Source organism: Rhyacophila brunnea, unplaced genomic scaffold (assembly GCF_057557595.1).
Source record: "Rhyacophila brunnea isolate RB1 unplaced genomic scaffold, BYU_Rbru_1.0 scaffold_10, whole genome shotgun sequence".
In the NCBI taxonomy this organism is placed as follows: domain Eukaryota; kingdom Metazoa; phylum Arthropoda; class Insecta; order Trichoptera; family Rhyacophilidae; genus Rhyacophila; species Rhyacophila brunnea.
Window position 1 is genome coordinate 26835020 of NW_028232752.1, and position 15274 is coordinate 26850293.

Genomic DNA, 15274 nt, shown 5'->3' on the forward strand with positions numbered 1-15274 from the left:
ATCACACTCTACACTCTGTATCCGTCGCAAACATCTGTTTTCGAAGCTCAGTATACGGTTGCTCTGAGCCTTCGTAAGGTGCCATGACTCGCTACCGTAAAACAGCACCGTTAGAATACAACCGTCGAATAGGTGGCATTTGGTTTTGACCAAGTACACTCGTGAGTCCCAAACACTGCGCATCGAGTTGAATGTTGGTCCAGCCATTCCTATTCGGATAGCGAGCTTTCTCTGCAAAATGCCATCTCCAATGATATGCACCCCTATTTGACTCTGTTGATACTCTCAATATTTTTCCCGTCGTTAAGTAGAGGTAAATCTGGATCAGGCAGGTGCTATTGCACAAAACGTTGGATTTTCTTCGCGTTCTTTCATTTGAAAATGTCATATACCAACATAATATTTGGCAGCATTCGGGTTATTGCATTACATGTCATTGTGTCGTGTGTATGTGTGAAAAAAACGTGGTATCTAATCTAAACTATAACACAAGGATTGCATTACGACAATCGGTATTTTGTTTAGTTCACACATAATTATTATAACATAATATTACCGTGTAGTTGCGGTAGTCTTTCAATGTTACCTTTATTCAGATTCATTAATTCCATGTACTACAAATACTAACATATTTATATATATACGTTATGATTGAATTACAATTTAAAATACACCTCTGCTTTGGTGACATGTGACTAAGAAGGGGAGGTGGTTAACGTTTTCACACAATTATAAATTTTAAAACATTTTTTTTACTCGAAAAGGATAACACGATCCTAAATGACAGCACTGTGAATAAATAGTATACATTTTAACTTAATAATCCATTGATGGCATTGCAGGTTTTCGTTCAATATTTTTTTTGTACATAATATCCGCTTTGGCCAATTAAAAAAAGAATCACATTATAGATAGTTTTTTTAAATTATATAGACATTTAAAATGCAAATCGCATTTTTTCGATAGATAACTTTCACATTTAATTATTACTTTTTGACACTAGAGCAGCCATAATTATTTAAAAAATGTAGATTATATTTGCATGAATCACTCATTATATAAATACCTCAAAAATCGATTAAAAATCTTAATAATCTAAAAAAATAATATAAATCCCTGACATTTAACCCCAGTGTGTCTACTAATCCTGCAACAATGTTCACTATTTTGAGAATAAAATATTTATTTTGTTCAAACACCCAAGCCCTTCACCGCGGCCTTGACTTCCATCGCTTTGAAAAGCACTGTTCTCGAAGATTTAAAAACTCGGAACAGGAAATAGTCCGATGAAATTAAGAAAAAACTGTAGAGAGGGTGGTTTAGCTGCTAAAATCAATAACCTCCGAAGACGACTTGCGTATTTGCAGACATGTGGACTGGTGCCTTATCGCGATGGAGCTGCATGCTTGGTGTGACCTTTCCACGACTTTTTTTTTTGAGACTCCAGCAAAGCAGTTATTGTATTACACACGCTCTTCTGTTATGGTTATTTTTTGTGGCGTGAATTCTTCGAGTAAAAGTCCTTCTTTGTTATAGAAGGCAGTTGCCATGCTGGTTTTTTTGACCGATCCTTATGTACCTACTTATACTTTTCTTCCTATTGATTATTTGGCTTTAAACATGATATCTCTGTTTATTTTTGGTCGCCCACTTATGGTTGAGGATTGTAACCAGCCTGAAATGCAATCGTCTTCTGAGCGACCAAGATTCAGCCCCTTTCAGTATCTTACTGGGTGCAGAGTCAATTCTGACCCAGTAAGCTCCTTCAATTGGTCGCTCCAGTACGCCGATGCTCTTCCTCAGCTTTCCAAAATTATGCCGCTGGCGACATTTGTAGTATAATATACGTATTTGAGAAAAGTGACACTACAACATATAACTCTGTACAACATATAAAAATACAACTCTACAGGTATGAATTATATAAAGTGTCAGAAAGATGAATAATATATATTACTATAAACTCTTGTGAAAAATTTAGTCAATTGCAAAATATTAATATAAACAAACCTATTTTTAAAAAAATCACGAAGTGGAGCTTCACGTGGTTGGGACACATGTTCCGAATGCCGTCAGAGAGTTCGACACTCTGTACCCTAGTAGCATAACCTTAAATGTTGCTTCACTATAGCGACGCTCCCTCATCCTGTAGCGGTGCTACAGAGGCAATCTACACAAAGTTTGACGACCACGTGCTTGCTTTATGCCTCTACTGGGACAAGACACATGACATGATGAAGTGGTGTAGTATTTAAAATTTAGTCCATCCAAGAGGAGGACCAAGACCCCATGGTGGAAATTACATTTTTCTGGGGAGGAAATACTTAAACTAGTTATGTACTTAGATGTACCGACGTAGCAAATTTTAATATTATAAGGCGTGAATAGTGCGTTATGTTGAAAATAATGCTGGAAAGCTTCGATCTATACCTGTCCTAATCAATCAACGATCACAGCTAGATATGTTTGTATAATTAATTTATAGTACCTAATTCAAATTACCATGTTCGACTCACAATATGGGCCTCCACAGAGAAAAGGTTCTGTTAGCATCATATTTAGATATATATATAAATGATAAATATTTAATTATGTACCTATAACGCGTTTATCAAATTTTACACAATAAACCGACGCGTGTTTTTTGCACGATGTTTTTATTTATATTAAAAAAGAAAAATAAAATAAATCTAATAACCTAGTCATCTAGCGGTATATAATGAAAATAGTTTTTTAAATCCTTAGTTTATGATATAGAAGAGAACTGCATAAAATCATTTGAACTTAATACTATAATGTATAATAGATAAACAAAGGTCAATGAGATTCATTTATTTTGGTAGAGGTTAAAAAACTCTATTAGATATTATCAATAAATTTGTTTTGAAATTGAATTCTAGTGTGTGTTTCAAACATTACTGTTTTTTATTTTTCGATACATTATGTTTCATTAAGCTGTAAATTTATATGTCAAATACAACAACAATTACAAGCTTTGCTTTATAGTAATAAATGTAATAAACAATTTATTTTATTCAACGAATAAGACACAAGATTTCATAATGTAACATTCTATATACTGAATATACATAATTTGAAAACATCTCATGCTAAACACACTAGAAAAAAATATGCCGTAGAAGAAAAAAATGGAAAAGCATAGGTACTGGCGCGAATCAAGCAGATACAGGTTCAAGTCCCGTTGGGTATCGTATTTTTTTTCTCAAAAATGTTTTTTTTTAGTTGTATATGCATGAGATATTTTCAAATTATGTATATATTATATAGTAATTAACTTAGACTTGAAAGAAGAAACTAAGACCTCGCGCCATTCGGCTCGATGGAAACTTTTTCGTTAATAGTTTCAGCTCACTATCTCGAAAAACGACTACGCCACGTGATACCCTGCATGATACCGCTACATGATACCCTACGGACCCTCGCATTTTCCGGGTACATTTACAATACCCAAACACTCCGCTCGTTTAGTTTAGCAATACTTGACCCGCAGATATAAAAAAGCTGTCATGAGTTATTGCAAGCTGCCGTATCGAATGGAATCGTTATAATTATTAGGATCAAAACGTTGGAGCAAGAGCGCAAAGCAGTGGAGCAATGAGCTTCTACCCTGAGCAGAAGCACCGAAAATTCGTAGTGCTCCTCAGTTACTGATGTTTTGTTCTATTATTAATCGATTTTCCATCCAATGAAAATGTTATATTTGAAATAAATAAACCTTGTTTTAAAACGACTTATTTAAAAAAAAATTGAATACGTACAATACCTATTAAAACTTTTTACCCGGAGCGGAGCAGACCCAGCAGCGAAGCTGGAACGGAACAACTCAAAAAAAGGTCCGCTCCAACTCTCTGATTAGAATCGGTGGCCGTTTGTGTCGCCCGCACTGTTTTGTCGTTTGTACATGCAGCATCAGAATATTAGCAAACATTGAATACCCCAGGTGGTTGCACCAATTGTTCAATCAAATTTCAATCAAATTTATTTAATTTATTAATCAAATTTATTTTTTACATATAATGAACATAACAAATTATAAATTCAAAGCGTTCACGACATGACAAAATAAGTGTTAATAATTTTTAAAAATAAAAATACAGAGAAGTGTGAGTTAATAATACAATAAGTAATAAAATAAGAAATAGAATAAAATAACAAAATAAAAGTAGATGGAAGCACACAGAGTGAACTTTGATAGACTCTATCTTAAAAACTTGTAAAACAACGTCCACCTAAATTCACCCTCACATAAGTGGAATATATCAATATCCGAAGCGATTTCATTAAACATGGTTATTGCCCTCCCAATTGGCATTACTAATGGCAGGTTAGTTTTGCACCGTGGGAGAACAAACAACTGATGCCCTCGATTCATAAGGTAATTATCAGAGACACACAAGCCAATACCACCAAGAATGGCAGAGTTCACATTTACGCCGCGTATAAGTCTGAAAAAAATGTAGCTAAATAAAGATCCCTTCTAACGAATGCCACGCGTCTTCCAGTGGCCACATGTTTTTTACATATCTGATAACACCTCCTCCTATTAAATATGTACATGTGTGTTTATTTTTTGAGTTCAACAGTGCCACTTGCCTGATTCCATAGAAATGTCACGACTATTAAAGCCTTCTAAATATAAACAAACATGTCAATGTCGTCATAAAATAATATTCACAAATGTATGGGCGAAGGAGGCTAGATTATGGTATTTGATCATGATAATTATGACAAATGTAACATAAACATATTAAAATATATATATACTTCATCATCATCAATGGTTTACCTATAAAAAAAACTTCCTTAGATCATCCAAGGAAATTTTGGAGCCGCCTGCAGAGGTGGAACGATAAATACGACTACACAGCCTTCCCAATGGTGCCCGACGAGAAACTACCACCTGTAGGCATGCAGGATTTCGCAGTTTGTAGGACGATGAATCGGTTACAGAACGGATTAACTAGATCTAAAAACATTATGAAGAATACTCCGATGATCATTCAAACTGCGAAAGTAGCTCAAACTGCGGAACATAATATGGTGGTCTGTACGATCTATTCATCCAGCTGCACCATCGAAGGTAACTTTACGTTGGTTTAGAAATGGTTATTAAAAGTCTAGGCGCATCTCTTGCACGGCAGAAGAAGATCGTCAGTGGCGTAAAATAATAATGTTACGTACACACTTAAAACATTTTTGAACTAATATGAATAAAAATATACTCGTACTATAATTTAAAAAAAATACTACGTTATTTAATACAATATGTTAAACAAGTTCTTGACATCCATTTTTCATAAAACAAAATTGTGATAATAAACCCTCCACTCTGTGGAGGCCCATAATATGATCAGACATGGTTAAAAAAAGTTAACATATAAAAATATTAGGATATTAAAAAAATAAAAAAAATAAAAAAATCAGAAATCATGGAGCATAGGTCACCAACCTCGACATGTTGGCATATTAGGTCTTTGCCGTATTTTCTATTTCTTATTGAATGCCGGTATCCGTCATAACACACAAATAATTACAAGATAAAAAGAACTTTTTATATACAACGTTTTAAATTTTCTGTTAAATCATATAAACTTGACTTGACTAACTTAAACGATCAAAAAAAATTGTACTTGATAGAAATAATACTTAAATGTCATTTTGACATTCATATTGATTCCCATAGTAACGCACGTATATATTAATAATTTAGCAGCTAGGATCCCAGACCCTTAGCAACCAATAATAGTGGATTGGATTACGGATTTCTTCCGAAATAACTTTTCATACAAAACAGAATTAACTGAAAATGAATTCAATGCTACTTAAAGATGGCTAAAAGTATTAAAACATGCATTGGTATCGTGTTATGATATATTCTAAAAGTTTCAAATGTCTAGCTAGCCGGGAGGTTAGTTGAAAATTGATTGCAAGATTTGTACCGGATAAGCAACAACCAGACAAATAAGAATACGACCTAATAAAAACGTTGTAAAATAGAAGTTTCTATCAATAAATATAGCTGTAAAAATCTCTTATAAATAAAAGCAAAAATATGTAAGTACCTACTTAAATATTATGTTAATTTGATAATTTGTCTCTATGGAATCTGCTAATTTTGTTTTTATCTTTGTGAAAATAAGTCCGGCGGTAGGAAAAACAACCATCAGATTCAACGCTTGTTGGGCATAAAAACATACAACAGTCATCAAATAATAACATTATAGATCAATTATTGCAAATATTTATATCATCCAATGCTTTCTGATTTGAATAATTATGTAAATTCATCGCGAACAATTTATAAAAGAATATTTTATGGATTATATTTTATAATAATATAACTTTTGTTGGATGCAGTCGTTTTAGTTATTTAATCGTGTATATTTTATTAATAGATACCAAACCGGTATTTTGGATATTAAAAATCGGTATTTTTGTATAGATAAATACTGGTATCTTGTAGTCATAAAGTCTAGTAAACTGAGTCATAGCATACACTATTGCGTGTCAGCCTCAATCGTGGATAATTGGTCCCGAGACATTCCCAAGCATAAAAAACTGAATATGCCTAGCATTAAAAATTTGTACTTGATATTGTGTCCGATTAACACCGGGTATGATGTAAGGTGGTTTGGTTGGTAAAAATTATTAAGTAGCCCAGGGATGGTGATATCCAACTATTAAATTGCCGAAAAAATTATAACTGCATTATCTACATAATTGCAGGGTCTTTGTCTACCTTTAAAATATTAATTTAAGTAAAAATACAATTTTGAAAAACTGTTTGAAAAATTCTAGAAAAAAAGATAAAAAGGGTGGAATTAGAACTCACGTCTATCACTTATCGGTCTTTTTCTATTTTTTTTTCTAATATGTGTTTTTATAAGGTTGTTCCAATAAATACTAAAAAATAATTATAGAAGTGAATACTAAGATTTGTATCCTTTAGCTTTAGAATTTAGACATATCATTGCGCAGCATTGTGAAGTTAACATTTATATAGATCTAACCTTTGTAAATAGCCATCTAGCTTGCAAAATAGACATATAGCATATGACGTTAAATTTAACGTTTTTAGTCATCGCAAATAGCTTCTCATAAAAAGCTAAAATATTTCACCATATTTACTTGAAAATCAACATGATGAATTAATCAACTACTTAGAGTGGCAACATATAGGGAGAAAATAGCTAAAATCACCACCGACGTCCAATAATGGATATGAAACAGAAAGAAGAAGTACCAAATTTACATTCTTATATCTTTTTGTTCGAATATTCTAGTAACAAAAATCATTATTATTTTCGTTATCATTATCATTATTATTAAGTTCTGGAAATATACTGAATAGAATAGATTACATGACCCTAAGATATATACTGTAAAACTGATAAGAATTGTCAGTAACAGACTCATCACCGCGTGGCAATCATATTATGATCTACTTTCGGACAGAGCACAGCAAAAAAATATATAGGTAGAAGAAAAAATATTAATACTCGTATATAAATGTAATAAAGTAAATTGGAGCGAGAATTTTATTTGGAATGTATTTCCATCGTGCATTTAATCACTTCATTTCGCAAAAGCACGTGGGTGTCGAAATGTATTGTCAATTATCGTGAGCTTTCGCTTAACACAGTCGGCCGAGCTTCCGTCTGGGAAATAAAGAGCTTCGACGCGCGGTCATTAGGCGTCGCTGGGCGTCTCGGCGCGGACAGAGATCGCGCCCACAGAATTGTATTATTTTGCACGGCCAGGTTACTAATTCGGGAAGACCAAAAATTCAAAGCATGTATGACCCGCGGCTGCCAGGAGCAGATCCGGAAACTGATTCAATCTAATGTTATTGTAAAATTAACTGCCATACTGTAATTAGTATCTATATTAAATTATCAATATATCATCCTAACTCTGAAATCAAACACAAGCTTTGTAGGTAATGCGTTTTAAAATATTACTTATTGTTCAGTATATTAAATTTTGTAATCGGATTTAGTATAATGTAGTGGTTTTCAGATTTGTTCGTCTCATGGCGGAATCCACTGAATCTATTTTGAAAAATTGTTACATACCTTCCAAATATTGCCGCCCTCTAGCCACATGTAACGACACTAAGTTATCATAATTTCCTTCATATATTGAATCCATGGTTACTGCTACGTTTTATCTGCCTGAAAATGTTTTTGCAACCAGTTGTGAACAGTAAGATAGGTGCTTTTGAAAAATAAATTTAATTCGTAACAGGGAGCACTACATTTCACAAACTGGGTACAACAATAGGATCTATTATATTGATCGTGCATGATTTCGTTGTATTAAAATTATCTGGAATTATTAAAATGTCAAAATTAAACGCCTGGGGTGCACTCCACTAAAGATAATGCAAAAAGCACTATTGGTTTCTTAATGTAAATGGCTGGAACAGAATTCAACTTTATATGGAATAATTATTGGCTGCATTCAGTTAAAACTGCATGACGCTTTGTCAGTAAAGAAAGAAAATAAAAAATAACTTTAAAAAGATAATCAAACGCTAAACCTAGTTTGGTCCACGTTATGAATGTTTCAAGAGCGACTTCTTCAGGCCATCCGGACTCCTGTTTTTGAAAGATCGCGAAATATCTTCAAAAAGGATATAAGGGATGTATACTGTATATCAGCAATCTCCAAACCGGGAGGCGCGCCTCCCTGGGGAGCCATAGACTAGTGCAAAAGTAGGCGCGATCAAGATGATGAATTTGAATTGACTACTATTGAAAAGAAAAGAAATGATAAAATTATCATGCGATACTTCATTCAAACAAAAATTGAAGAGTTAAACCCTGAAGTGAAGAATATAATTAACTATTTTTTTTATTCAACGAATAATAATTCTCTAGATTTAAGAATGTAACATTCTTATTATTGAACTAAATACTTCTGAGAAAATATATTCTAATATATGTTATAAGACATCGAATCTTCAAGTGTTTTCAAAAATTATGTATGAAGAATATTATAATATGTTGTCATGCAAAGCGATGCAAGAAATGCTGCTATTCGTAACATTGGCAAACTTTGTGCTAATATACAAACAAATCAATCGTATTAAAAGTCAATTAACTTAAAATGAATATATTACTATGTTATTATAGTAAAACCTTATTATTATACTGTCAATTACGATTTTTTCATTTTTTTGTGTTAATACATGTTTTACTATTTGAAAATGTGTGTGTATTATTTTATGAAATAAGGGGGGAGGCGCCAAGATTAGATTTTTTAAAGGGGCGTAGTAACACAAAGTTTGGAAAGCACTGCTATATATTATAGAGCCATTAGTTCCTGGAATTATCTAGAAATACTTGAGAAGTCTGGTGACGCGATCAGGTATCAGTGCGAATATGCTCTACCCGAGGAATGGACATACAGTGGTAGTTTTCCATAAGGTAAGTTAGGTTGTCGCCTTGGTTTTATCAAAATCTTGTAAAGATACGTATCCTTCACAATCTAAGCGTATCAGAGGAAGAGCCATAAATGTTGATCAGAAAATTCTATTTGCAATTACAGATTTCCCTGTAATCTGGATAATGTGCCGTTTGCATACTTTTACCATTATTATGACCATAAAAAAAAAAGTATTTAAAAAATGACTTTGTATGCGATATTGCCATAGTATTGCACGACTTTCGTAGATGTTGTTATGTTTTCACACTACATTCTATCCATCTAGTCTAGGGATAAAACTTTAAGCTAATGGATTTAATAGTCAAGGAATAATCTTGATGAATGAATTATGTTCCGTGAGCTTCTGGAAAGCTTGAATCAAGGGTGAGCTTTCAAGTAGGAAGTTCGGTTCTGTCGTCGTGCTCGATGTGCCACCACCAGCGGAGGGGATTCCTGTGGGCGGCGCGCGCGCCCAATCCCCAGAAGCACGTCAGTGTCGGCAGCGCCGCGCCCAGGCCATCATGTTGCCTCGCGCCTCACCGCCCTCGTCCCCCGCGCTAGTCGCCGCGCTTCTCGCCGCGCTGCTCATCGCGATCGCCACACTCGCACCAGCGTGCGAAGCCGCTATTAAAAAACCACCCGCCCAAGCCGCGGCGCCTCCGCCCAAGGAGGTCGAAGCCATCATCGAAGAGGTCACCGCGAAGCAGCTGGAAAGGGTGCTCAACGAAAAAGACTTTGTCGCCGTTTATTGGTGTAAGTGGCGACACGATCGTATTACAAGATCTCTCATTGTATGTGTTAATAAACCTCACCGCGTTCACCAACTCGACTGTGACAAAATTTTCGTCATTTTTTCAAATAACCAAAAAATATCGTTACGTGATAATTTATTTATATTTTTAAAGTGTTTTTGTTAGTTCGTAATATTAATACACGTGAATTATCAATAAATTTTACACTAACAAATTATAATGTGCGATGTTTGTCGTGGATAAAGACTATACAATGTGCTAATAGGATATCTATTGGAAGAAATACGTCTATCGCGCTAGGCCTGAGCAATCTCATAACGAGTGAATTTTCTTCGATGCCCACTCATGTGAGCTTAATTTATTTTGGTGTAGTGAAGGAGGTTTTTGTTCATTATTTTGTGCAAACGAGCTTTGGAAAGCAAGTCTGTGATTCGCTAGAGAAAACGAAGTATTTTGTTACAGGAATATTTTCAAAGAATTAAAATATTGGCATCATGTCTAGAGGAGATCCATTTGTGTGATTTTGTTATGTGGTTCGATCTCAAGTGACCGCATTTTAGGACTTTTTGCACGAGCGGAGGTAGCTACTCTTGGCTACTGATTCGTTTCTATCTTCATTGTGTTCCGTCGAGATGTCTAACTTGTCTTCTTATAGCGCCTTTATTTCGACCAATTAGCTTCACTGAAATGTAGGCTACCACAGAGAACATATTTTGAAATTTTATAAAACCATTATACCCACACGCTAGGCGCCATTAATTATTATTGACACACAGGTCATGTTATAGAATAACCTAACCTCAAAACAAAGTTTTAGCCAGCTGCATGAATTAAATGATTTTTTACACAAATAAATACAAAAAACAAAGTTAAATTTGATTAATTATTATCAAAATGAAACAGAACCTACTCAGTTTATACGAATATTAAACTAATTATATTAAATTCGGCAATATTTGTTTATTTTATCGATAGCTTAAACAATTGTAATAATAACATTATCGCGACTAAATAAATGAGTATAACTTACAATAAAGCTATAAACTATTATAATAAGAAATTTACCGTATTATTGATAAATAAATAACATCAATTTGTTTTTAAGTCATAACATATGTGACATAATATTAATTATCTAGAATAAATGAGCACGTGCTTCCAATAAGTCACAACATGTGCAATGTATTTTCTTTTGAATCTTAAAAACCTTCAGCTGTATATTTTGCTAATTTATAGTTTAAAATCTTTTGAATTTTTCTCACGGAACCCTGAAAGTAAAAATAAATATCACACGAAAACATTCAAGATTTAGACGTGAAAAATCACAGATTAATCTCGTCAAATCTTTCATTTTTTTTTCATCATCAAAATATTTCCACCTACTTCGAGTCATGTTCTTTTTAATGATAGAGGTTTTATGCGATTTCGTTTTCGCTTGCAAGTTTACTTTACTTGTCTTGTGTCGACCAAATTCTTTTTTTCGTTTCATAAAAAAATAATTTAATCTTGATGCTCTAGTTTTCCCGTGCTACTGAATTGAAAATATACGTTTATTTATAAACTTATTTATTGGTTTGAGGTAGGCATTGTGCCATTCTGGCTGCTTCGAATATATTTATTTCAACAAAACAGTGATAATTGCTTCGAGCAAATGGTGTTTTCGCCTTGGTTTCAGGGCTGGGACATTCAGTTGAAAAAAGATTTTGAGATGATAATTCTAAAACATATATAAATATTGTAACCAACATAAAATAGCTGAATTTTGTAAGCTATTATACAATTATTTGTCATTTTAAACATGCATACTATACAATAGTTACTATACTAATAATTAATAAAATAAAATTATTATTAGTCAAATTGATCAACATCATTTTTGAAAAAAAATCATTTTAGAACGTTTTGGAGACATTAAGAATTTCTTTATATAATATAATAATTACCTTTATAAGTCATAGTTCAGTGAAATTTACATCCAGTTTAATTTTTTTATTTGTTTTGCTAATGTATGTAGATCTAAGCAATGAAAGAGGTATATTTAACAGATATTTTTACAAGAAATGATTTGTTGTTAGTAGCAGTTAAAAATAGAGTGTGAATTTGTCAGTTACAGAATTTGAACCAGTGAGACACTGTTTTAGAAACGGAAATTAAAGAGGCAGCTCAGATGATTTAAGGCAATACCAATCTAAACAAAAAGCCTTCACAGAAAAAGATCGTGGTATGTAGACTAAAGCATCGTGTTAAGAGGTCGGTGACCTTCCACGTGGAAAAGGTTCTCGATTTCTGCTCTACATTACGCTATAGTGGCCTATTCTGGTTCCTATGTTATTTTTCTATGAGGGTGTTTTTTTTATTTAAATTGATATTTCTTTAAATTGTCTGACTTGCTCATCAATTAGCAGCGCCTTCATAACATGTTCAAATATATAAGTTAACATGTTTCCATTCATTATGACTTTTAAATTAATATATTCAGCCATATATTTTATATGTATCATAGTATATATTATGTATAGGCTAGAACTCTCGCTCGCTTTTTTCAATTAATGGGTCTTGTTTATATACTAAATGCCATATGGCTAGCAACCAACCGAATGCAAATAAACATACTACGTGCTCAACCATGGAGCAAAATTGATTATTTACATTTTTTTTTTAAATATTTGCATTCATTTTCTCATACGAATATGAGGACCTGCAATATTGGCCACATCCATACATTTTTATTATGAAATATTCACAAAAGTTGACCTGTCATACTAATGTTTGCAAATAGAATATTTCCCCCAACATAAATATTATTGAATAATAATTAATGCGAATAACATAAAATTTGTCATTTATACCTGAAACAAAAAAGTTAAATGAGCAAATTCTTAACAAACGTAAAAAAAGTGGCAGTAATTGAATTTTCACCTTCATAATTTATTATGACACATAAACATTATATTTTCGCCATAATATGTCAGATAATATATGTTTCATTTAGAGTAAATGAATACAATTCTATCAAACCATTTAGATCGAATTTGTTTACGTTTAATTCTCCCACATAAATGATGATCCACTTCTTATTTATTTATTAATTATTAATAATAACCATATCCTTGCTTTTTCATACAGGGTGGTTGTTAGTAATTTTGAACAATCACAAACACCCAGGCTTTGAGAAAATCACATAAATATTGTGTTCTCACTGGGAATTGAACTCAGAACTCTCGGGTGGAAGGCCAGCGCCTTACCTACTGCACCACGAGAGCCGCCTTCTGGTAAGAAATTAAAATCTTAGGTAGAAAATTTGAACGTTTCATATCGGGTATGCTAAAAAATGAGGATATATATCATTTTTGTGAAAACGATTAGGGGTTAAATTATAAAGAATTTAAATTTTAGCGTACCTACCCAAAGTTACGTTAGCAAAAGTTATCCGTAACAAAATGGCATTTTTTTAGAGCGTCAGTGGACGAACTGTTATATATAAAATTGGAAAATTCTCATTCTCATACTCGATACGTCAATATCATTGTTTATATGTCATACTAATTTTATCATAATTAACAAGATACCTACTAAATATACAAGCGTAATATTCATACCTGTATCAGTGTTCTAATATATATATATATTTTTTTTTAACTATATCCGATCTTACAAAGATCATATGGATCTCCACAGAGTAGAGGTTGTATTAACAATTTTTTTGTTTTTACGAGGAATATAATAATATGTTAGCTACTTCTTCAATCTATGAGGTCCATACTCTGGTTCCAAACACACTTTGATAAACGGCATGTGATTTTTTTCGCCAGACCCAGGATTCGGTCCGGAACCCACGACATTTCAGTCCGACTGTTACCCGCTAACCCATCGTGGGCGATTGCTCGTCATAAATGTTTAATTAATCATCTATTGATTTTATAAATAACGTAATTTCAGTAATCAATCAAATATTATGCGTAGGTACACATAATATTATAAAATCGTTTAACATTTCATCAGCGAATACAAACTCTTGATATTGATTTAATAAGTACCTAACTAAAAATAAAAATATAATTAGGATTTTAAATAAAAAAATATACTATAAATTGTCAAATAGCTAAATTATTGAATATTGCAGCATTGTGCAGATATCTCCAATTAAACTGTAACATCATGTACCTATGTCATTTTCAGTAAAATCAAGAGAAATAAAATAAATACGTATTGATTTCCTTGTTGAAAATTGTAGAAAAAGAGTGTTTTTATAACATTATTGATGGTTATTCATGTCGTCAAAAAGAACATGTGAAAAAGTGACTCATTTGTTTAAAAAAAGAAATGAAAATAATAATATTGAGTGAAAGTATGACTCATTTGTTTTTTGAAACATATGAAAATGCAGTAAACTGCATTACCGCTCGAGCTTTCACTTATTATTTTCGCCAATTGATGTCACTACATCCTAATTAATTATTAATTGATTATGTTCTTTTGCTACCATGTTTGGGTATTTTATATGACATCATTAGTAAAAGTTACTAAAATGAGATGATATTTATTAGCTGATATAGGATAGGGCTATTAAAAATCTTCAATAATTATGGATTTCTTTAATGACATTAAGTCTAATCTATCTCCAAGAAAGTATTAATTGATAAATTAATGTTTATACTATTTTGCTATATAAATATTAGGTACTTACATAAGTAATAAAATGTTACAATTTTCACAAATAATTATTAAACATATTATTATGTAATTAATAGCAGATACACAAAAAAATAGAAAAATATCAATCCATATAAAAAAAATTAGATTAATTTGATTTTCAATCTCTGTGGGCCAGTGCGATATTAGTAATTTTAAATATTTCTGAATTCTTTATTTCACATCAGTGCAGCTGTTTTTCTGTGCCAAAATCATCAGTAATACTAAAAAAACGCAAAACATTCTTTAGTAGAATTCCATTTTACAATAATGTAATTTAATACATTCCTCAGTGTTAAATCTTTTAAAACGTTTTATAAAGTTTATTTTATTATCTATAATTAAGTTTTTGGTATAATATTTATGATTTTATTTGAACT

At 32.3% G+C, this 15274-nt stretch overlaps 1 protein-coding gene across 1 annotated transcript in view; it reads left to right on the forward strand.

Annotated features, from left to right (window-relative positions):
* The first annotated feature begins 9942 nt into the window (after positions 1–9942).
* hlk (hulk) overlaps positions 9943–15274 on the forward strand; it is a 93475-nt gene continuing 88143 nt past the window's right edge. Inside the window, exon 1 of the mRNA XM_085952811.1 lies at positions 9943–10203. Within this exon, the coding sequence (XP_085808937.1) occupies positions 9972–10203 (232 nt within the window). The 5' untranslated portion in view covers positions 9943–9971. The remainder of the gene's footprint in view (positions 10204–15274) is intronic.